The sequence below is a fragment of the Diabrotica virgifera genome, chromosome 7 (assembly GCF_917563875.1).
Source record: "Diabrotica virgifera virgifera chromosome 7, PGI_DIABVI_V3a".
Taxonomy (NCBI): Eukaryota; Metazoa; Arthropoda; class Insecta; order Coleoptera; family Chrysomelidae; genus Diabrotica; species Diabrotica virgifera.
Genome location: NC_065449.1, coordinates 224,642,790 through 224,666,151, shown reverse-complemented (window position 1 = coordinate 224,666,151; position 23,362 = coordinate 224,642,790). Strand labels below are relative to the sequence as shown.

Here is a 23,362-nt window from a genome sequence, read left to right as displayed (position 1 = left end):
ACCAGAAGTATATGTGGCCGTACCAAATAATACATCCTTGATAAATATAAACATTTTTATTGCACAAAATCTTGTCATATATTTTTTTCCATAATCATTACTACGATGACGATTCATTGTATCGAATTGTACATTACAATTACAATCTGGTCATAACTCTGACCAATGAGCAATTTTAATTTAACCTAAATTACTACTGTTCCTTAAAATGAAGATGAAGAGCTTACCCCATAGCGTCTCTTATCTAATCTAACGGGCACACAAGCACTATGCCTGCTTTTCTAACCGCACTATTCTAACATACACAGGCACACAAGCATTAGGCTCTGCTTTTCACTATCACATATCACTCAAACTAGTTCAAAAGGCTTTGTCCTCTTCAATCTTCTAGTTTGCCCAGTAGTATCGAGGAGCTGAATTTCCTCAATATTCTTGTAGGTACTTACGAAGTTGTTGATTGTGACTTCCAACTTTAAAACAAATCCAGCTGTAATATATTTATGTGCCTGAAGGCTTTTGTATGCTTTCATCTGCTGCTTAGAGTAGTAACTGTGAGACTCCACCAGATGTAATCAACTATTTATAATGGATAAATATCTATAATAGTAATTTGGTGGAATGCACTTTATGGTAAAATCCAATTCTGACTGAATTGTATATGGATCTAAATCCCCAATTATTTTCAGCTTCAATAAATATCTAAAACAATAAAACAAATAATGTTATTGCTTGCAAAATTCATCAATATTGATAAATATCAGAGAAAAATGAACAGTAAATAAAAATTGTTTCCCCTACCTTTCTCCAAACATCTGGAGTTTCCAATAATAATTTCCTTAAATAATCACTTGCAGTGTGATAAAGTTGATAAAGTTTACAAAATACAGCAAACGAAATCCAAATGAATCCAAAATAGACAAAATACGACGATAAATAATGAAATGAAATGATATTACAAACATAACCTCTGTAACTGTGTAACTTTTTGTTGTATGCCAACCAGAAGTCACGTGGTTTGGATTGTCTAAATTGATATACACGCGCGGCAAATTTGAAAATGAATGCAAATTGAATAGTAAATGGCCTCTCTTAAAATGTTCCTTGAATATCCAGGACATTCAAACATTAATAGAACTTTGATAGTACATTCCTGGAATGTTTTGTGTTGTTAGGGTACTTACTTACTTACTTATTTAGTCCTAAGCATTTCTACCTTTGGGTGTAAGGCTGTAGAAAGGTGGTTAATGCACATATATCTTGTTTCCTTAGTTTAAGCGTTGAATCATCTACTGCGCAAATTGCGTGATGTGAAGTAGAGTCTTTGCCATCCGATGTGATCTTGTACAGCACGATTTGACCAAGGCAAAATAATATCAATGGAACTAAAAATAATCCAAGAGGAAAAAGGTTTTCCTGTAGCTGGCTGTTTACCATATATCACAAAATTTTTTTAAGTAAAATCCTATATAAAAGGTATATGTGTTCATTAAAATTCCCTGTGATGTATCCCTAAAAAGGGCTACATCACAAAAGCAGAACTAGTTTTCGATATGACCAAATGAATTACTAAATGCTTGCATTCAGCACCTTTTCAGCACTCATAGTGATCTGTTTTCAGATCGAAAACTGGTTCTGCTGTTGTGATGTAGCCCTTTTTAGGGAATTTTAACAAACATACCTTTTATAAAGGATTTTTATTAACACTTCAATCATGGCCGCCCTAGATTGTACGGAGTGCCTTATCAGCCAATTTATTGTTATCGCTATTAGCCCAATAAATGACGGTTTTGGAGTGTAATTTTCAGGGGCTACTCCGAATTGAATGAAAATTTGCTAGTTGCTTTTACTTGGGGGTGACAATCACCGCTTCTCGAGAGTGAAAAAACATACGTTCAAGATAAGCCCGGAAATGACTAAATTGACTGATTATAAGCAACTTTCGTTCTATAGAGTTTTTTATATAAGTCAATACTTTTCGAGATATTGGCGATTGAAAGTGTTTATTTTTCGACAAAAAAAACTACGTTTTCAGACGGTTTTCCGCAAATAACTCATAAAGTAAATATTTTATTGAAAAAAATATTCTAAGGAAAAGTGTAGTTCATAAAAAAAACTAAAAAAACGGTGTATGAGTAAGTAAAGTCTATAAACCGAGTAAAAGCAAAGTTTAGCTCATGAAAAATACGTTCTTATTCGTCTAATTCCAAATCGAATATTTCAACGTGAAATCACCGACAAATTAAGCTATTCTCGGGAAAAACTGACTACACCTTGGTAAAAAAAAACGTAAAAATCTCCCTCTATTTAGCACCATAAATAAAATGAATCGTTACCGCTTTACCCTTTTACTTTAAATGCATGTATATTAAATGTATGTATATTGGTTATATGATCTGTAGGTTTGACCGGTTTGATGTGCTTATTTTTGAAAAAAATTGTTTGTGTAGTAAAACAAAAATTTCGAAAAATTTTGGAAAAATTTCCTTTTTTCGAAATAACTTAAAAAGTATTAGTGATACGAAAAATCTCAAAGAGTAAAATAATGTAGGTTTTGCTGTTATAAATATGCTAGCTTCATTTTGCTTTTCCGTAAGACAAAAATTGGTTAATGGCTATTCAAAGTTTGCATACACTCATGTATAGTGACTCAAGTTCAAGCCTTTTCAACTATAACCCTTTCAAAAATAAGCACTTTAAACCGGTGAAACTGACAGATCATATAAAAAAGAATGTGTGTGTACTTTGTACGCACGTAAGAAGTTATACTTCTATTATATGATTTAAACGAAATTAATATACTTTTTATTTATATTTTGTTTAAATATTAAACTAATTTATACTTACTACTTCTCAAACATTTTTATTAGAACAGTGCCAAAAATTAAAATAATAAAAGAATAAAACACACACAAACACATTAAACAAGCCACAAATGATGTCTGAACATTAATTGTCGAAAATTTTTTTAACTAAATACGTAGTTTCTGAAAATACAATTATATAATAAATATACTTACAATCATAAAATGTATTAAAAAAAACAAAAAAGAAAGTTTCTATTGGGACTCGAACCAGCGCTGATAAGAGCGGTTGGTATTGATTCGCCTTCTCCGCTTAGCCATGGACACTATGTATCATTATTTACGAAGATCGACTAACTAAACGGATTAAACTTGTGATATTTTGATATTTTGAAAATTGATCAAATTATTTTAATTTTGAATTGAAATGATTTAGAATTGAAAAAATACAACAAAACATAGAGTAAAAAATCAATATATTAGGTGAATATTGATAGAAATTTTGATGGTAATCAAATTATATAAATAAAAGTATTACATACTATGTATTTTGGCAGATCAAATAGGTAGGTTTATACCCATGATACATTAACAATTATTACGTACCTGTTGCTTTTAAAAACTATTTAAAAGTCACTACAATATTATAAACTTTTTTGTTTCTGTCCTCACAACAATAAAACTAATTTATACATTTGTTTACCTTTACCTTTACCTCCAAACCACAGCTGCCATATCGGATAATTTTTGACATGTCATTTGAACATCCAATCAGAACAAAGTTATAATGCGCATGCGCCGGGCTGATAGGTTTTAACATATAAAAAAATCACCCTCTATCGCCGGTAAAGAAGTATAACTTCAAAAATAGAAAAGTAAAGTAAATTGTTTGTAAAGCAGTAACGATTAATTTCATTTGGGGAGCTAAACACGGAGAGATTTTCACGATCTTTTTACCAAGAGAAGGTTGCCAACTTTATTTTGAGCGTAAGTCGCTTATTTTTAATGCTAGAAACTTTTATATACAATTAAAATGAAGCTTTTTGTTTAACAAAACACTTTAAAGTTTAAATGGATTTTTTCCGAAGAGTGCTTAATTTTTTGGTGATTTCACGTTGAAATATTCGATTTTGAATTAGACGAATATGAACGTATTTTTCATGAGCTACAACTTTTCTTTGAGTCGGTTTATAGACTTTACTAATACACTATGTTTTTAGTTTTTTTATAAGCTACACTTTTGATAAGAAAATTTTTTTCGACAAAATATTCACTTTTTGAGTTGTTTGCGAAAAACCGTCTGAAAACGTAGTTTTTTGTCGAAAAATAAACATTTTCAATCGCAAATACCTCGAAAAGTATTGACCTGCATAAAAAACTCTATAGAACGAAAGTTGTTTATAAACAGTCAATTTATCCATTTCCGGGCTTATGTTGAAGGTATGTTTTTTCACCCCCGAGAAGGGGTGACTATCACCCCTCAAGTAAAAGCAACCAACGGCACAAATTCAACTTTGAAGTGGAGGGTTGAAGTACAACCTAGATCCAAATTTTCATGCAATTCGGAGTTGCCCCTGACAATTACACGGTATATCCGTATTTTCCATTCATTTACTGGGCTATATGTCTTTACTATGAGATAATGTTGGAGGCTTTTATATTGAATACATGTGATGGGGGATATACAGTAAATGGGCTTTTTTAAAATAAATCCCAAAACAGGTAAATTTTTATTTTTAAATTATGATTTTTTGGCATGTATATACTACTAAACAAAACAAACAGTTTCTGTGAAGAATATGGACTAAACATGAATATAAAAAAGACCAAATACCTTATAATAACTAAGAAAACAAACATAAAAATAAGCATATATTTGGGAAACGTACCGATAGAAAAGGTTGATAAATACAAATATCTAGGAACCTGGATTTTAGAGAAGAATGATCAAACAACAGAAATAAGAATCAGGATAGACATAGCAAGAAATGCGTTTGTGAAAATAAAAACAATGGGTGATGATGGACTTGAAAGTTGGACAATGAAGCAAGAACACATAAATAAGCTACAGTGTTTTGAAATGTGGTGTTAAAGAAGGATGAGAATAGCAGGGACACAGAAAAAAACGAACAAGTCTTGCGAGAAATGGGCAATGAATGCGAAATAATAACCACAAAAAAATTAAGAAAGTTACAACATCTGGAATACGTAATGAGGGGACAGCGATACGAAATGCTACGAAAGATTGATAATACAGGGAAATATAAGAGGCGGAAGGAGTATAGGAAGAAGGAGGATGTCATGGTTGAAGAATTGAAGTGACTGGTTTAATGCAGTTCCACAGAACTATTCAGAGCAGCTGAAGATAGAGTAAAGATAGTGATGATGATATCCAACCTCCGATTGGGAGACAGCACTTAAAGAAAACGAAGTTACGTCATCCATCTGGGCGTGATGAGGTAATATATGATGTTTTAAATGAGAATAGGGGTCGTGTGATAGATCATTTGAAAGGTTATTTAATTCTTTATTCAGTTATGTAAACATTTACATAATTATTTCTACAGAGTGCCCGACAAAAATTTTGGTGAATTAAAGTAATTGACACAAAAAGATGAATGTATGTAACTTTTTTAATGCAAAAAAATGTTACTGCTATCAGAAACCAGAGGAAAGTATTTATTTGAAAAATAAACATTGCTCTTCGCTTAAATTAAGTATTCAAACTGCCAAGAGGCAGGTGGGTGGCGGCTTCAACATTGATTTCAGCGAAAAACAATATTTATTTGTTATATTAAACCTTTTGTTAGAGTTAAAGAAATTACATGTATTCTTTTTTGCACACCCAGTATAAACAATTATCTAGTTGCTTAAATTGGTGAATAGAGATTTAAAAATCCTTTCAAATGAGGTATCACACAGCCCCTATTTTTATTTAAAAAATCGTCGATTACGTTATTACGCCTATATGGATGGCGTCACTAGTATCTGATATAATATGCCAAACAATCATAGTTTAAAAATAAAAATCGACCTGATTTACGATTTATTTCCAAAATCGCCCATTTACAAAAAAGTGAATTTATTCCAACCTTTACGTGCTCACTATAGTATAGGTAGGTGGTGTTTGTTAATAATACAAACCAAGTATTTTTTTAAGTAAAACATGGTATTATTCAACTTTGTATTTTATAAGCTAAATTCCTCTTTCTCAAATCGAACTAACAGGACGAATCAACATTCTTGATCCTGATAAATTGTACTCTTTTCCTCGGAATCCATCCCAGTTAATTCCGTTCCATTTCTGCTGATCAGTGAAAATAACAGTTGGCACCTTTCCATTCAGACAACATACGTAGCAAATGTTGTCTTTATACCACCATCCTCCCTCTAAAAATAAAAACAAATACCAATATTTGTTGAATACTAAGTAGATAAATTAAAATCAGAACATGAAATATTTCAAAGATGGAAAGAACACTTCGAGGAAATATACTCCAAACACGAGGAAACACAGGAGTTAAAAATTAGCACAAATGATATTACTAAAAAATAAATACAAAACACACTAAAACAACTACTACCGATATATTTAATAAAGGCCAGGACAAAGGAATAAGTAGAAATGCTACATAAACTCGTTAACAAGATATGGACCGATGAGGAGCTCCCAAAGGAATGGTACGGGAATGCGAGAATTGGCGATAAATAACACTGCTAAGTGCAGATTATCCAAAATAATGTCCAAGATCATATTGAATAGACTGAAGCTAGAGCTAGAAAGAGACTAAGAAGCAACAAAGCAGGCTTTCGCGCTAAATGCTCCACTATCGACAATATTTTTAATCTCAGAATTATCTTGGAAAAAGCTCGTGAATGGTAAAAAAATATAAACATATTGTTTATTGACTGTGACAAGGCCTTCGATAGTGTAAACAGAGAACGAATGTGGAAGATTCTAAAGCTCTATGGACTACCAATGAAATATATCAACTTTAGTAAACTTCTTCTTCTTCTTCGTCTAGCCATTCACGTCCACATCTGAACATAAGCCTCTTCAAGTCTTCCTTACTTTTTTTTTTGTTGTACGCTACTTGTAGCCAATTTTTCCCGGAAGTTCATTTCAGATCATCTGTCCATCTCATAGGAGGTCTGCCTCTGGGTCTTTTGTGTTGGTATGGTCTCCAGGTTAATTGTTCTGTGGCATTTCTTTAGCTCGTTCCTAGCTACATGTGCAGCGTATTCCGATTTCAATTTTAATGATTTTTGTACCACATCGGTGACTTTGGTTTTATGTCTTATCCATGTGTTTGTTTTCCTGTCCTTAAGTGATATACCAAGCATTGCTCTTTTCATCGCGTGTTGAGTGACTCTGAGTATGTTCATATTCTTTTTTGTGATTGTCCATGTTTGTGCCCCATATGTTAATATCGGAATAATGCATGCATCAAAAACTTTAGATCTAATATGTAGTTGAATTTGCTGATTTCTGAGTATATAGTTCAGTTTGCCGAATGCTGCCAATGCTAACTTTCTTGTTCTTTTTATTTCTTCCGTTTGAATGTATATATTCTTCAACTTTTTCTATAACTTTGTCGTTTATTATTGTCACGGTTTCTTCGGAGTGCATGACTTTTGTTTTGTTTAAATTCATTGTCCGTCCTATTTTAGAAGATTCTGTGTGTAGTTCTGAAAGCATGGTTTGCAGTTCTTGTAGGTCAGTAGCTATCAGGATTATGTCATCCGAAAATCGTAGATTACTGAGGTAGCGGCCATTATGTATATTCCCTTATATTTCCTAATTAGATTTTTAAACACGTCCTCCAAAACTATGGTGAACAGTTTGGGAGATAGAGTGTCTCCGTGTTTGACTCCCCTGTTTAATGGTACAGGGTTCGTGTATTCATTTTCATTTAGGTAGTATGTAGCTGTAGCTTGGTTCGTAGTTTCTTTTATTAAGTTAATATATCTGCTGTCTATTCTACAATTCTGCATTGCGTTTATTACGGCCGTGTGTTTTACAGTGTCAAAAGCTTTTTCGTAGTTAATATTTTTGTGGTTAACAGGTGATCGGGAGTTGAGTAGCCTTTTCTAAAACCTGCCTGTTCATATGGTTGGTATTCATCTAATTTCTTTGTTAGTCGGGTAGTTATGACTTTGATGAGGATTTTAAACAGGTGAGACAGTAGCCTGATGGGCTGGTAGCTTTCTAACTTTAGATTATCACTTTTCTTGTGTAATCAGATTACTTTAGAGTTGTTCCACCTCTTAGGGACTTTGCCCTGATGTAAACAACTATCTATAAGCTTAGTTACAATTGCAATGAGTTCTTTACCTCTTTCTAATATCATATCTGTGGCAATCCTATCTTCTCCTGCAGCTTTATTTCTCTTCATGTTTTCCAATGCTGTAGTTACCTCCGAAAATGTTACTTTTGGCATTATTTCCGATCCAACATTTTTTATTAATTTCCGTGCTGGTCTCATTTAATCGTCTTGTTGATGTGTTCTGAAAAGTTTCGTGTAAAATTCGTGTCTATGTGTTTCAGTAGGTTTTCTCTAGTTGTGATTTCATTTCCGTCTTTTCCCATTAATGATATTATCTGACGTCATCCTAGTGTCGGTCTGAGGCATTTCACTCTTAAGCTGGCCACTCACTTACGGATATCGAAGAGGCCGGGCGACTGACAGGCGGTTAATTGAAGCCAAAATCATCACATACACGCAGTTTTCGTAAAGGCGTTGGCACGCTCGATCACAAAACTGCATGTGTGTGGCGTCTTAACTGCAGTTCATTAACTTAACTATTCAAATAACGGCCTTCAGTCCTGGCCTGCATGCCAAGGCCACTTCGATATCCGTAAGTGAGTGGCCAGAATTATATTTTTCAATAGTTGTTGTTATTAATTTCAAGAAAAGAAGAACTTGATTAGACTATTCTGAAGGAATATAGAGCCAAACTGGAATATACAGGAGAAATGGTAGAATATATAGCTATACAAAGCGGACATTATTCCTAATAATAACGGATTGAATCATGCAGAAAGTAAGCGATAAAACAACAGGTATTAGATGGAATTTGCATGACCACTTGGAGGACTTGGAGTTCGCAGATGACATTTGTCTCCTTATCAAACATAGCGCCCATATACAAAAGAAGATCAACAAGCTTTAAAAATACTCCAACGTAATAGGCCTGAAGATAAAAATACATAAAAAACAAAACTCTTGTAAAACAGCAACCAAGAAACTAAAATCGAAATAAATGGAAAACAAAAAATAGAGGAGGTAGATAACTCTACATATCTAGGATCAATCATGAAAAAGAAGGTGGTAGTAGATCAGATATAAAAAAAAATAGTAAAGGCACAACATGCATAATTAACTCATTAAAGAAAATTTGGAACACACTTGATATATCTAGACAAGGGGAAAACGGCGGGTTCGAAGGGAAAAATATTCCCATGAGATTTTTTTGCATAATCACATACGTGAGACATCCCAGAATAAGGTTCGAGAAGTCGCCCACGTGAAAAGTGGGCCAATTTTTTTTAACAATTTTTTTAATCAAATTGCAAAAATTAATATTTTTGGCCGGAACATTTTTTTAGGTTTTTTTGGACCATTCTGGACAAAAAAGGTCTCTTATAATTTTTCTCTAAAGTTGATAGTTTTCGACTTATAAGCAATTTAAAATTGAAAAAAAAAATTGCAATTTTTAAGGCTTAATAACTCGGGTAAAACTTATTATTATGAAAGTAAATATACGACTAAATTAAAGTTTAAAGCCCCCCCTACAAGATCCTGAAGAAATTTTTGTCATTAGTTTATTACTAAGCTGTTATTTTTAAGTAATAATAATAATAGCCATGCACGTGTGCGGCGGCTGTAAATGCTGAGTGCGAGAGAGAAGCCATTCCAGCAGTCCAATTGTGCATCTTACTCGCACTCACATTTACAGCCGCATCAATACGATCTAACCGCTCATTGTTATTAATTAAAAATAACAGCTTAGTAGTAAATTAATGACACAGATTTCTTCAGGATCATGTAGCGGCGACTTTAAACTTCGATTTAGTCACTTTCTGACTTTGATAATAATAATTTTTAACCGAGTTATTAAGTCTTAAATATGGCCGTAAAATTTGCGTTTTTCAAATTTTAAATTGCTTATAACTCGAAAAAGATCAACTTTACAGAAAAATTATAAGATACCTTTTTTGTCCAGAATGGTCCAAAAAAACCTAATAAAAAATTAGTCCGGTTCAAAAACAGTGCTTTTTGCAATTTGATTAAAAAAAATATTAAAAAAAATGGCCCACTTTTCATGTAGGCGACTTCTTGAACCTTATTCTGGGATGTCTCATGAATGTGATTATGCAAACATATCTCATGGGAATATTTTTCCCAACGAACCCGCCGTTTCCGTCTTGTCTAATCAGAATTATCACATTAAACGCCACGTGAGTTGTATTTAACTCACACTCTGATAAGAATGAACCACGAAATAAATAGAACATAATAGACCGACCATCACAAAAAAATCCGAAGTAAACGCTGAGTTGGTTGGGACACCTAGAAAGGATGGACGGTAAGAGAATTACAAAAACAATACACAGAAAATAATTAAACGGAAAGAGATCGAGGGGTAGGCCCAGAAAGAGAAGGAATAATGGTATTAACCATCATTTAAAAGAACTAGGAATAAGCAAAGGAAAAACCGGTCATCTATAGTCAAGGAAGCAAAATATACATGACACTGAAATGATCTCCTTAAAGAAGACAAAGTAGAAAGTAACTATTTTAGATATAAAACGTTGAACCTTTTGAGGTTAGAAAGGCAAGAAAAACTCAACTTAGATAACCTAAAAGTCTCTGAGGTACAAGAAAGATTTGAGAGAACAGTGGATGACAAATTACTAGAAGAAAACAGAGCAGACTCCACAATCGAAAATCAGTGGAACACCATAAGCAGTATCATACTAAACACAGCGAAAGAAGTTCTAGGAACAAAGACACAACGGAGAGAAGAAACATGGTTCGATGAAGAATGCAAACAAGCTATACAGGAAAGAAATGAAGCACATAAGAATTATATACTTAGACGAACTAGAGAGAGAGAGAGAGAGCGAAACAGGATTTGAGAACAAAAGACGAAGAGCAGATAAACTGTGCAGGCAGAAAAGAGAAAGTACGAAAACCAACGGATACTAAATATAGAGACGGAGTTTACGCAAAACGAAACACGTAGTGCATACTAACTTATCAAACATTTAAGACGGGGATACAAACCGAAGACTAGCCTCTGCAAAAATAAGAAGGGTGAAATCATTAGCGATATGGACGAAATTAAGATAACCTGGATGACATATTTTAAGGAAGTATTAAACAAAGGGGCACAACCACCATTACAACAACAGAGGTAGCAGCAGGCACGGCAGGAGGTACAACAACAAGAGCTGGGGGAAGATGGAGAAGAAAATAAATTAACTAGACCCCAAACGCTAGAGGAGGTCCAAACGGCAATCCACATACAAAAAAGCCATAAAGCACCGGGAATAGATAAAATACCGGCAGAACTACTCAAGCAACGAGGAAGGAATCTGACACAAGAGATGTACCAGCTAATACGAGAGATATGGATAGAAGAAGAAATCCCTCAACAATGGAAGAAAAGTATAATCTGCCCTATTCATAAAAAAGGAGACAAACTGTTGTGTCAGAATTATAGAGGCATCTCTTTACTTTGTTCGGGATATAAAATATTCACAATTAATCGAAGACTTCAACCTCTCACGGAAAAAATCATCGGGGAATATCAAGCAGGGTTTAGGCAAAATAGATCTACCATTGACCAACTATTTACAGTTAAACAAATACTAGCCAAAGCATGGGAATATGACATGGACGTTTACAATCTCTTTGTAGATTTTAAACAAGCCTATGATTCAATAGATAGAACAATTCTACCTAATATATTGGAAGAATTTGGCATACCATCAAAATTAATACGACTAGTGCAAATGACAATGACAGAAGCACAGGTATGTATTCAAGGACAGATCACTGATGCGTTTACGATAACGCAAGGACTGAAACAAGGCGACGGTCTGGCTCCAACGCTTTTTAATCTTGTTCTTGAATATGTAATTAGACGGTTGAAGGTGAGCAGAAATAACATACTTACAAACAAATCTACCCAATTAGTAGCATACGCAGATGATATAAACATAATGAGCAGAACAATGAATGCAGCGGACGAAACCTACGTTGAGTTGAAACAAAGTGCGGAAGCAGTAGGGCTAGCAATAAATACAAATAAAACAAAACTACTCATACAAACCAGATCAAATAGACCGGAGCAACAACACTTTATTGACGATATAGAAGATGTGAATAGATTCACGTACCTAGGAATGGATCTGGTCGCAAGCAATGAAGAAGAACTGGAAATAAATAGAAGGCTTGTGCTGGCAAATAAAGCCTATTTTGGGTCACATATCATATTCAAATCGCGAGACGTACACCGCAAAACAAAACTCCGGGTATATAAATCAATAATCAGGCCCATAGTAAGTTATGGCTACGAAACATGAGTGGTGACACAGAAATCTGGCAATGCATTAGATGTGTTTGAAAGAAAAATATTACGTAGGATACTGGGTCCAATAAGTGAAAATAACAACTGGCGAATTAGGTATAATAGAGAAATATACGAGCATAATAGCGAACCAACTCTAGCACAATACACTAAACTGCAGAGATTACTTTGGGCAGGGCACGTGGCCCGCATGCATGAGAATAGAATCCCCAGAAAATTGCTAAATGCAAGAATGCAGGAAAAAAGACCTGTTGGAAGACCTAAAAAGAGATGGGAAGACGAAGTCGATGAGGATGCCAGGAACTTCCTGGGAACGCGTTCATGGAAAAGAACAGCGGGAAATCGAAATGATTGGAGAAGCTTGTTGAAGGAGGCCAAGGCTCGAGTTGGGCTGTAGTGCCATTGGATGGATGGAACCTTTTGAGGAGTTAGGCCTCTACACCACGTAAAACTTTAGAGCCTAGGAACCCCATCAGGCGATCATGGTCCTCCAAGAGCTATCAGTGACCACATATTATCATAATGATGATAATAAAAAAAATAAGTACATATATAGCTTTACCAAAAGTTTTAGCACAATCTCCAGCTTGACCATCCAGATCCACATCTAAAGTAGAAAATTTTGCATTGAGTTGTCCTGATAGTGCATCACCAACATTTCCTGAATATGCACCAAGTTTAGTCAAGTTGTACCCATCCTTTTCACCGGCTATAGCAAACGATGCATAACGGGCATATCCTGTTATCCCTTCCTTGTCAGTAAGTTCTATTAACAGTTCATACTGTTCAGATCCTAAAATAACACAAGAAAGAATTGAATTTAGTAATTTAGCAAAATAGTTTTTCTCGTTATGTATGCCTGGTTGCAGCAACATAACTTGACGTGACTTAAGCTCAGCTTACGAAACCTATGCCTTGCACCATCGAGTCAATCCATAGAGTCAAGCCATAGATCAATTTTCAGCTTGCCACAATGGACTACCACGTGCAAGGGCGGATCCAGGACCGACTTTCGGGAGGGGCCACGCACTTTTTTGGGGAGGGGTACCGGGGGTAATTTTTAAAAATTAGGGTTACAATGATGAGTATTAAGGCACTTTTCACACACTTTTGAGTGCCATAAAGACATTCAAAATTTATCGTTACTAAAGCATTAATAAAGTCAGTACCGATTCCTACACATTTCTTCGGATTGAAGTGCAGTTCTTTCAACAAGTTTAATACCTATTTTTCCCAATGCTTCTCCTGTCAGGCCTTGTTCTTCCCCTCTTTGTTGATTTTCACTAATTATCTTTGTTCTCATAAGCGTCAATCAACTTGACAAAGTCTTCACGAATGTTGTTATTGTGTATGTATCTCAAATGTAAAGAAAGCTGTTCCACGTGGAATACGTCGGTCGTTTCTTTAAATATGACAGAGTAATAATTTGCACTTTAAACCTGATTCATTATTGGTTCAATTATTTCTTATCACAACATGTTATTAATATTTGATTTTGACTGGTGTTACTAATTTATGTTGCTCGGGAAGATGCTGTGGATAGGTGTTGTTTAAGTCTTATCTTTTGATGCGACTTTAAACCTGAACAATTCCCCTCATTACTAATTCCAGCATCTTCGTCCAGAAGCAGAAGGCCATCATCACGATGGTCTCTTAGAGGAATATTTTGTCGACCTAAAGAACACTATAGACTCTACTATTTGACGTTCTTTCTCTACTTTCTTATATCTGTTACTGATATAGACCTCTGAGAGTCTATCTGGTTACTGACTGACTTTTGTGGGTTGCGATAACTTTGTAGAAAATCTAGCCCAACCTGAACGCACTCCTTGTGATTTGATGTTTTTTCATGGGTGTGTATGGCTCCGTCTTTGCCCATAATTTTGGCGAAAGATGCTAAAGGTTTCGTGACAAGGCTTTGGGCTGTCATCCCTTTATTCTGACCATATTTTTCATTAGAAAAATGAAACGCAGTACTTGCAAAACAATCCCTTTTGCATGTGCGAAACATTGGGCGCCAGAACCTATTTTACTTCAAATCAGGCCCGAGGCACTACATAGTTTTCGGGCCCCTAAAAATAATTTAATAATAATATTAATTAAGTTAATTAGTTAATATTGACATCAAATTTTTTAATTGTTCTAAGACCTTCTTCTTCTTCTCAACGTGTCCTATCAAGTCCTCTTGACGTTGGCGATTAACATGGCGAAACTGTCTCTGTCTCGAGCTATTCTAAATAGTTGTTCTGCTTTCTTTATTCCTGTCCACTCCCGGATATTCTTCAACCAAGAGGCCTGCTTTCTACCAATTCCTCTGCATCCTTCGATTTTACCTATCATAATAAGTTGAAGAATATTATACCGGTCTCCCCTTACTACGTGTCCAAAATAGGCCATCTTTCTATATTTGATGTTATCAAGCAGCTCGCGGGCAGCATTTGCTCTCTTAAGGACTGCCACACTTGTCAGAGTAGCCGTCCATGGTATTTTCAGTGTACGTTTTTGCAGCCACATTTCAAAGGCCTCCAAACGATTAATGGTCGATATTTTTAATGTCCATGCTTCGACAACATACAAGAGGACTGACCAAATGTAACATTTAATCATGCGTTTTCGAAGTTTAAGTTGCAAGTTATCATTACAGAAAAAATACCTCATTTTTAAAAATATCGTGCGGGCTATCTCGATTCTACATTTTATCTCTTTATCTGGATCTAGTTGTTCAGTAATGTGGCAACCAAGATATTTAAAACTGGGTACTCTTTGAATTCTATAACCATCAACATATAACTGTGAATCTTGATGGGCCAAACGGCTAAATACCACGTATTTTGTTTTTGAACAGTTTATGTTTAGGCCAAACTCTCTTCCCACTGTGTCAATGGCATTTAAAAGGTGTTGTAATCTATTCATATCATCATTTAAAATAACTGTATCGTCTGCATATCTGATTGTATCTATCAGAATTCCATTAACTTTCACACCCCATTCCAAGGAGCGCTTCCTTACATATTCTATCTGAATATAAATTGAATAACAGTGGGGACAGTATACAACCCTGTCTGACACCTCTTTGTATTTTGCTTATTTCTGTTGATTTTCTTTTTATGCAAGCTGTCGCTGTTTGACGTCAGTATAATTTTTCTATGATTCGTACATCTTGACTATCAACTCCTTAATCCTTTAATATTTTAATTAATTTGTGATGTTGTACTCGATCAAAGGCCTTCTCAAAGTCAATAAATACAGCAAATACGTCTTTCCTTTGATCTCGGCTTTCTGCAATAATACATTTAGTGCAAAGAGTGCGACCCGGGTTTTTTTGAAGCCAAATTGTGTTTCATCCTGGTCTTCTTCACATTTATCTCTGATTCTACTGTGGATGATACGTAGAAAGATTTTCAAAGTGTGTCTCATGTGATTCTAAAACCACAGTTGACAAATTTGAAAATTAATCTTGTTTTACTGCAATAAAATTTTTTTGATGATCTTTCCGGGCCCCATTAAAATGCGGGCCCGAGGCAGGTGCCTCACTGGCCTAGTGGTAAAATAGGCCCTGTTGGGCGCCCATACCCATGACAGCAGCTTCTCGGGTGCGGTAAACTATATATGGTTATCCAAAGTATACAAAATATAATGAGCAACATCTTCACGTCTGCCCCCCCACCCTGAAAATTTTTATATGGGCGCCCGTGGTGCGAAAGTACCAACCAACTCCTTTGTTACAAGTGCTGGTGACCCAAGTAAAGCGTCATTTCGTTTTTATTCTTTGTGTGTACAGAATATGGAAATTTATACGATTTTGACGACTGTCGAGGTCGTTCTAACATTTTGATTGACCAAACATCCTATGTCATTGTTGAAGTTTCCGTTACTGCTTGTGTTAAATTTTAGTTCAGAAGACATAATAATATGTACTTATCCCCTGTTTTGTACATATATATTCCGTCCGCTATAACTTTTCCCATGCGGTACGATTCATTTTCAATCAAATTAAGTCAAAACAGAAAGTAAAACGTACGCCGATGTGTTTAGTATATATAGTATACAGTATACAAAATGTATATACACATCGACGTTCGTTTAAATTTATGTTTTGACTTAATTTGATTGAAAATGAATCGTACCGCATGGAAAAGTTATAGCGGACGGACTATACATGTGTTTGAAACTAAAAACATTTGAACTGCAAATATTTAATTTTATATATTTTTTAAATACTCGGAGGGGGCCATGGGGACCATGGCCCCCTCCCTGGATCAGCCCCTGACCACGTGCCAACCTGAGATAAGAATCGAAAATTATGGTGCAACGTAAGTGAGACTTAAAGCGGCTCTATCTATCAGCTGAGTGAGATGGGCTAAGCTGAAACTTAAGATTTGTTATATATTATTTATATATAAGAGTAGATATAAACAACGAAATGTGTATTCAACAGTTTCAAAATAAAAACAATATCAAGCTGATGTCCTTAGGCAAATAATTACAAATTAAAAATACACTGCGCGTCAGAGACAACTGGCATCCCAAAAAATGGGTAAATTTGATGTCTCGAATTTCCTAAACCTGTTGCGATTTAAGTGACTTTTTGAATATGTTGTAGCCTTATTCTTTAAGAGGATGGGTACGTATTTTCGGCTGCAATGTATTCAAATGGGGATTCATTTTTTTCGAATCCTGAGAAAACTAATAAGTATTTTTGAAAAATTTAAACGCAGAATGAAAGATTACGTTATTAGCGAGGGCCGAAAGTCCCTAAGAACTTCTATAATGTTTATTTTAATAAGTTACAGTGGTGAAAAACTAAGAGAAAATTTAGTGTGATTTTTAATTTCAAATATGTCATTTAAAATAAACTTTTAATTTATTTTAGGGACTTTCGGCCCTCGGTAATAAATTAGTATTTCATTCTGCGTTTAAATTTTTCAAAAATATTTATTGGTTTTTTCAGGATTCGAAAAAAAAAATGAACACATGTCCGTGGCAATATTTTCCAAATCTATCTTTGTCTTACAATGCACTCAGTCGAATAAAATATTGTCAGTATATTGTCAGTCAGACAGTGGCAATCAGTTACAATTTTAAATATTTGATATGGCATCGGGAATACTTTGAGTTGTTGATTAAATCTTTATGGATATATAGTGTATTTGATAAATAATTGATTTAAGACGTGAACTTAATATAAAGTTATTTATTGTGTATTATTTGTGGAAGATCCAAGCAGAGAATACATCAGGATAGTAATATATTCTGTGATCCAAGTATTTTGTTGTTAAAGATGTTCAAAATTGTAAGCGTTCCATAGTAACAGTATATCATTAAAAAATCACTTTAACACTTTTCCTCTTTTCTCAATTGAGTATTAGTTTTGGTTCTTCTTCTTCTTCTTCTTCTTCTTCTTCTTCTTCTTCTTCTTCTTCTTTTTATATAGACATTACTCTGTCTGTTTTTCAATGTGCCGCCAGTAAGTTGTCATTCCATATTTTTCGTGGTCTTCCCACTGATCGTCTTCCTATTGGGGAACCGTCTCTCGCCGTCCTTACTATTATATTTGCTGTCATTCGGCTTATGTGGTCGTTCCATTCTACTCTTCTGCTTTTCACCCAGTTATTAATGTTGTCCACCTTGCATCTCCTTCGTATATCTGCACTTCTAGCTCTATCCCACAGCGTCTTACCATCGATTTTTCGCAATGTTTTCATCTCTGCTGTTTCTAGCATTCTTTTTGTCCTGTCTGTATCAGGTCGTGTTTCTGCCGCGTATGTCATTATTGGTCTGATGACTGTTTTGTAAATTCTGCCTTTCACTTCTTTTCCGATGTTTTTATTTTTCCATATTGTTTCATTCAGGCAACTTGCGGCTCTGTTTGCTTTATTCACCTGATCTTCCACTTCTGTTTCGAGCTTTACGTAGCTGCATAGTGTGATGCCTAGATATTTAAACTCCATGACTTGTTCTATTATTTGACCCTCCAGCTCTAATTTACACCTTATTAGATCTGCTGTTATAACCATGCATTTAGTCTTTTTTGGGGAAATTAACATGTTAAGTTTTCTAGCGGTTATATTAAATTCGTGCAGCATACGTTGTAAATCATCTTCACTTTGAGAGATTAGTATTGCGTCGTCTGCATAGCAGATTATTTTAAGTTGTTTTTCTCCCATTTGGTATCCTTTTTTTGTTCTTACTGTTTTTATTAGTTCGTCCATATATTATTAGTTTTTGTTGTACATATAAATTATTACAATCACTGGATACATAGTTAGTGAAAAAATATCACATTGATTAACTGAATTAATAATTTGCAATTATACAAATAACAGTTATCCAAGAACATTCAAAAGCCATCTCTGTAAAGTTAATGACGACATTCTAGTGATGTTTACATATCCATACCAGTGTGAATTTTACTACACATAATTTGCCGTGTAAAGACAGAAAAAGTAGGGATATCCGTAAAATATTTTCGAATTATGTACCCATGGCCCTAACAATATTACTGTAATAATATTGTTGCTAGACAGGTAAATTGTCATTGCATAACGGGTGTACCAATCAAACTGTGTATTTTTCTCAATGTTTACAACACCTTGTGGAATAATAATATTCTAGCCTTTATAAAATACTGAAATTAAAACCCAACTACAGCCTCAGGTTTTCTTAATATTTTGTTTTTTGATCCATTCGCTTATGTTGGACAATAAAAAAGTTAGAGACTTTAACAACTAGCCATGTTTTTCATTAATATAGGGTGTTTCCAAATAAGTATAGTAATTCTGCATGAAACAATAATGACCGTTTGTTTTATAAACATATGTCAGCAAATGCTTCGTTTCCGAGATAGGGGATGTTGAATTTTTTGTTACACACTGACGATTTATTTGTTGCTCTAAAACCTGTTAGGATATGCAAATGAAATTTGGTAGGTTTTAAGAGGTTGTTATAGTGCATTTTTGACATACAATTAAAATTTTTATATAAACCTTTGGCGTGAATACGGGTCATATGACCCGGTCATATTACCGGTATGCGCGCCAATGGTGAATATCAAATTTTTAATTGTATGTCGAAAAATTCGCAATAACAACCTCTTAAAACCTACCAAATTTCATTTGCATATCTCAACCGGTTTTGGAGCAATAAATAAATCGACAATATGTTTATAAAGCAAACGGTCATTATTTTTCATGCAGAATTATTCCTTAAAGTTTGTCGCACTTATTTGGAAACAGCCTATATTGATGAAGAACACGGCTAGTTTGTTATTATCCAACCCAAGCGAAGGAATCAAAAAACAGAATATTAGTAAAGCCTGATAAAGCCTATAGTTGGGTTTAATTTCAATATTTTATAAAGGCTAAAATATTCCACAGGGTGTTGTGAAGATTGAGAAAAGAACACAGTTTGATTGGTACACCCGGTATACAATTTCAGTTTACCTGTCTAGCAACAATATGATTACAGCGATATCGTTAAAGAATAAGGCTACAACATATTCAAAAAACACTTAATTTGGACAACAGGTTTAGAAAATTCGAGACATCAAAAATGACCCATTTTTGGGGTCTCCGTGCAGTGTAATTACAATAAAGACAACCGCAAATCGGCCACATTTCAAAGAATTTTTGAAAAATATTTTTAAAGAAATACCAAGGATGCCAAAGATTTTTATTTTTATAAAATTTTTCTATTCTCCGTTTGAAAATTATTGATAGATCAGTTTTTATGGAGCAGGTCATTTGCATTGTATGTTGCATTGTATTCGAATTTTATGACCACAAAAACGCTAGTGCCAGATGCGTACAATAGAAAAAGAGAATGGTTGACCCATCCGAAATTCTACGCCACTGGCTTAACTTACCATATATTTTAATCTGACGATTTCGAGTTTCTCTAAGAATACATTTTTTTTTTCGGACCCCCATGTATTGAGAGCCAATATACAGGTTTGCGAAAAAGTTTGGTAACACGGTAATTTCTTGGAGACCGCTAGAACGATTTTTATAAATTTTGGTGGGTAAGGGTCTTTTCGTGCGGCCGATATTATAGTAGTAATTAGATTGTTGTCAGATCTTTCGTTTTTCTGGAAATGTAATGAAATTTCAAATGGAACACCGTGAATATATTTTGCGTTTTGAGGTCCTTAAGAAATAATGATTATTTTTAATGTCATATTCCCTATACCTAAATGCCATACTGTCGGAGTTATTGCTACATTTATTAAAAAGCAAATTTTTAAACAAATTATGAAAATAAATTTTTTCGACCAGGGTAGACATTATTTTAGGCATTTAGGTATAGGGCAACTCCGAAATTATGGCATTTAGGTATAGGGAATACAACATGAAAAAAGGTATTTCTTAAGGACCTCAAACGCAAAAAATATACAGGGTGTTCAATTTGAAATAAGAAAGTTTATTATATTTCCAGAAAAACGGAAGACTTGACAACAATGTAATTGCCACTATAATATCGGCCGCATTAGAAGACCCTTACTCACCAAAATCTATAAAAATCGTTCCAGCGGTTTCCGAGAAATTACCGTGTGGCCAGACTTTTTCGCAACCCTGTATGGTAGAGGTACAAGATTTCTCCCCATGTGATAATCTGACACGCTCGAGTAACTGCAAAATCCCCTCTTGGGCTCTCCCATCATTATCTGTTACGATACAGTTACCATTATTTATATATGTTCTCACCTGTCATCTGATAAATGTTGTGTAATCCCAGCCAGAACTCTCCATTTAAAGTTCCAAAGCCAAACTTGTAAGCTCTCCACGGTTGGTAAAAATCTTCACGTCCATTGAACCTTCTCTGAACTGTTGTCCATCCCCCGCCTTGAATTTCCATGTCGCAAAGGACTTCGAAGGGTTCTTTGCTACCCCTGGGCTTAATTACATATATTCCAGATCTATTACCACCTAAAACGATAATATTTTAAATTGACAAGGGGATAGGAGCAAAATGTCGGCTCCAATGCTTTTTACATGCATTAATTTTTTTCAAATTCTGAGAAAACTAATAAGTATTTTTGAAAAATTTAAACAGAGAATGAAATATTACGTTATTAGCGAGGGCCGAAAGTCCTCAAAAAAGCTACAGGGGTAAAAAAAAGAAAATTTAGTGTGATTTTTAATTTCAAATATCTCATTCAAAAGAAACTTTTTATTATTTATAAAATAAGGACTGACTTTCGGGACTCGGTCATAATGTAGTCTTTCGTTCTGCGTTTATTAGTTTTTCAGGATACGAAAAAAATTAACACCATGTCCTTTGTCTGTGGTGATATTTTCCAAATCGAACATTCTCTAACTTTGTCATACAACGCACTCAGTCGAACAGATTGTGGTGAAAAGACAATGACAAATAAGGCTATTAAATATTTGACACTACTTCAGGAATATTTTGAGTTGTTTATTAATAGTCTGGGCAGGTTATCGGAGAATAGGCCATTTTTGGGAAAAGTTATTTACCAGCAATTTTGTTGCTGGAATCGAATCTTATGATTGTATATTAATAATATAGGTATGCAAAGTCCGCAGATAGTGTGCTACTTTGTTTATAAGTAAACGGTGCTGTTTTTGTGACGGTACGCGCCGGTACGCCGTACCGGTACCTCTTGGGACATAAAATAAAAAAAAAACAACAAAATTATAGACAAATTCCTGAATTTTTGCCTTGCACCCAAATAGCTTTAAAACGCCCTTATTGAGGGCGTTTAAATAAATTTAAAAAGTTTTCCCGTGGGTGGATCCCCCTTATGAACACTCCCCAGACCCCCCGGAACATTGCGTACCGGAACCTATATTGTTGCAAAAACAGCACTGTAAAGTAAAATGGCGCCTGAAATTCGTTTCGTGTTTCGTGTTTTTTTCAATTCATTCTCGACGTAATGAATTTACGCAAACTCAAACGTACTCACTGTATATTTAATATATTCATAATTTTACTCACCACTTTGTAGGATATCACTACAACTTCTAGGATAATAATATGGTGTAGATGAATCCACAGAACATAAAGATGGCTTGCTGGTTCCTACTAAATTTCTACATCCGTCCAAAGCATTAGGTCTGTAGGCTGTGAATGAAGATTTCATGGAAATTAGTATACATAGCCATATTCACTAGTATTAAAAACCATTATACAGAGTGGGCCAAATAAAAGGGTCCACCTCGATATTTGGCAGTCTTTATTAGTTTTTAAAGAAATAAAAAACAGGTCAATTTTTGATCTAAGGAGGACACATTTTTATGGTACATATATCTGTCATTTGTCAACCCCCTCCCTTCCACTTTTCCCACCCCTTATTTTTAAATTGGGAATAGGGGTCGTGTGCTAGCTCATTTGAAAAGTTATTCAATTCTCTATTCAGTAATATTAACATTGACATAATCATTTGTGTCCAAAAACAATTATTTTGAATTAAATTAATTGACAAAAAACGAAGAATGTATGTAATTTATTTAACTCAGAATACATTCTACTGCGGACAGAAAACAGAAAAAAAATGTTTTCCGCAAATCGCCAGGAAATTTTGACATTCCTGTCAAAATTTCTTGAAGAAAAAGTCAGGACTTCCTTACTCTAAGGAAATGTCATTTCCTTACTGTAAGGAAATGATATTTCCGTACAGTTGTTAGTGTTCTACATAAATGATAGAAAACACATTGCTATTAAAACCTTGTAAATTACCTTAATCATTAAATTTTCTTTATCTGGAGCTTCCTGGATAAATTTTTCAATTTCTTCCTTCGTTAAAATCTTTAGATTTCTTTGCCCTATAACCTTGAGCTTGCCGTTTCAATAAAGAACGAAGTTTTGAGTATGTAGATATATCTACATTGTGTTTAAGTGCAAGGGTTGACATCAGCATTGAATAATTGGCCCATAATGTTGAAGATTTCATCTTTAAACAAAGGTCTAGGAAGTATGCCATTACAACATTTTCTGAGAAA

The 23,362-nt window shown here is 34.4% G+C and overlaps 1 protein-coding gene across 2 annotated transcripts in view; it reads right to left on the bottom strand.

The window, feature by feature from the left end:
* Positions 1-5,949: 5,949 nt before the first annotated feature.
* Positions 5,950-23,362, bottom strand: part of LOC114348623 (microfibril-associated glycoprotein 4-like) — a 106,486-nt gene continuing 89,073 nt past the window's right edge. For both annotated transcript variants that reach the window (XM_050657190.1, XM_028299156.2), the window contains exons 3-6: positions 22,359-22,484; positions 21,104-21,325; positions 12,964-13,194; positions 5,950-6,191 (exon numbers count right to left, since the gene is read on the bottom strand). In XM_050657190.1, coding sequence (XP_050513147.1) covers positions 6,013-6,191; positions 12,964-13,194; positions 21,104-21,325; positions 22,359-22,484 — 758 coding nt within the window. In that variant the 3' untranslated portion in view covers positions 5,950-6,012. The remainder of the gene's footprint in view (positions 6,192-12,963; positions 13,195-21,103; positions 21,326-22,358; positions 22,485-23,362) is intronic.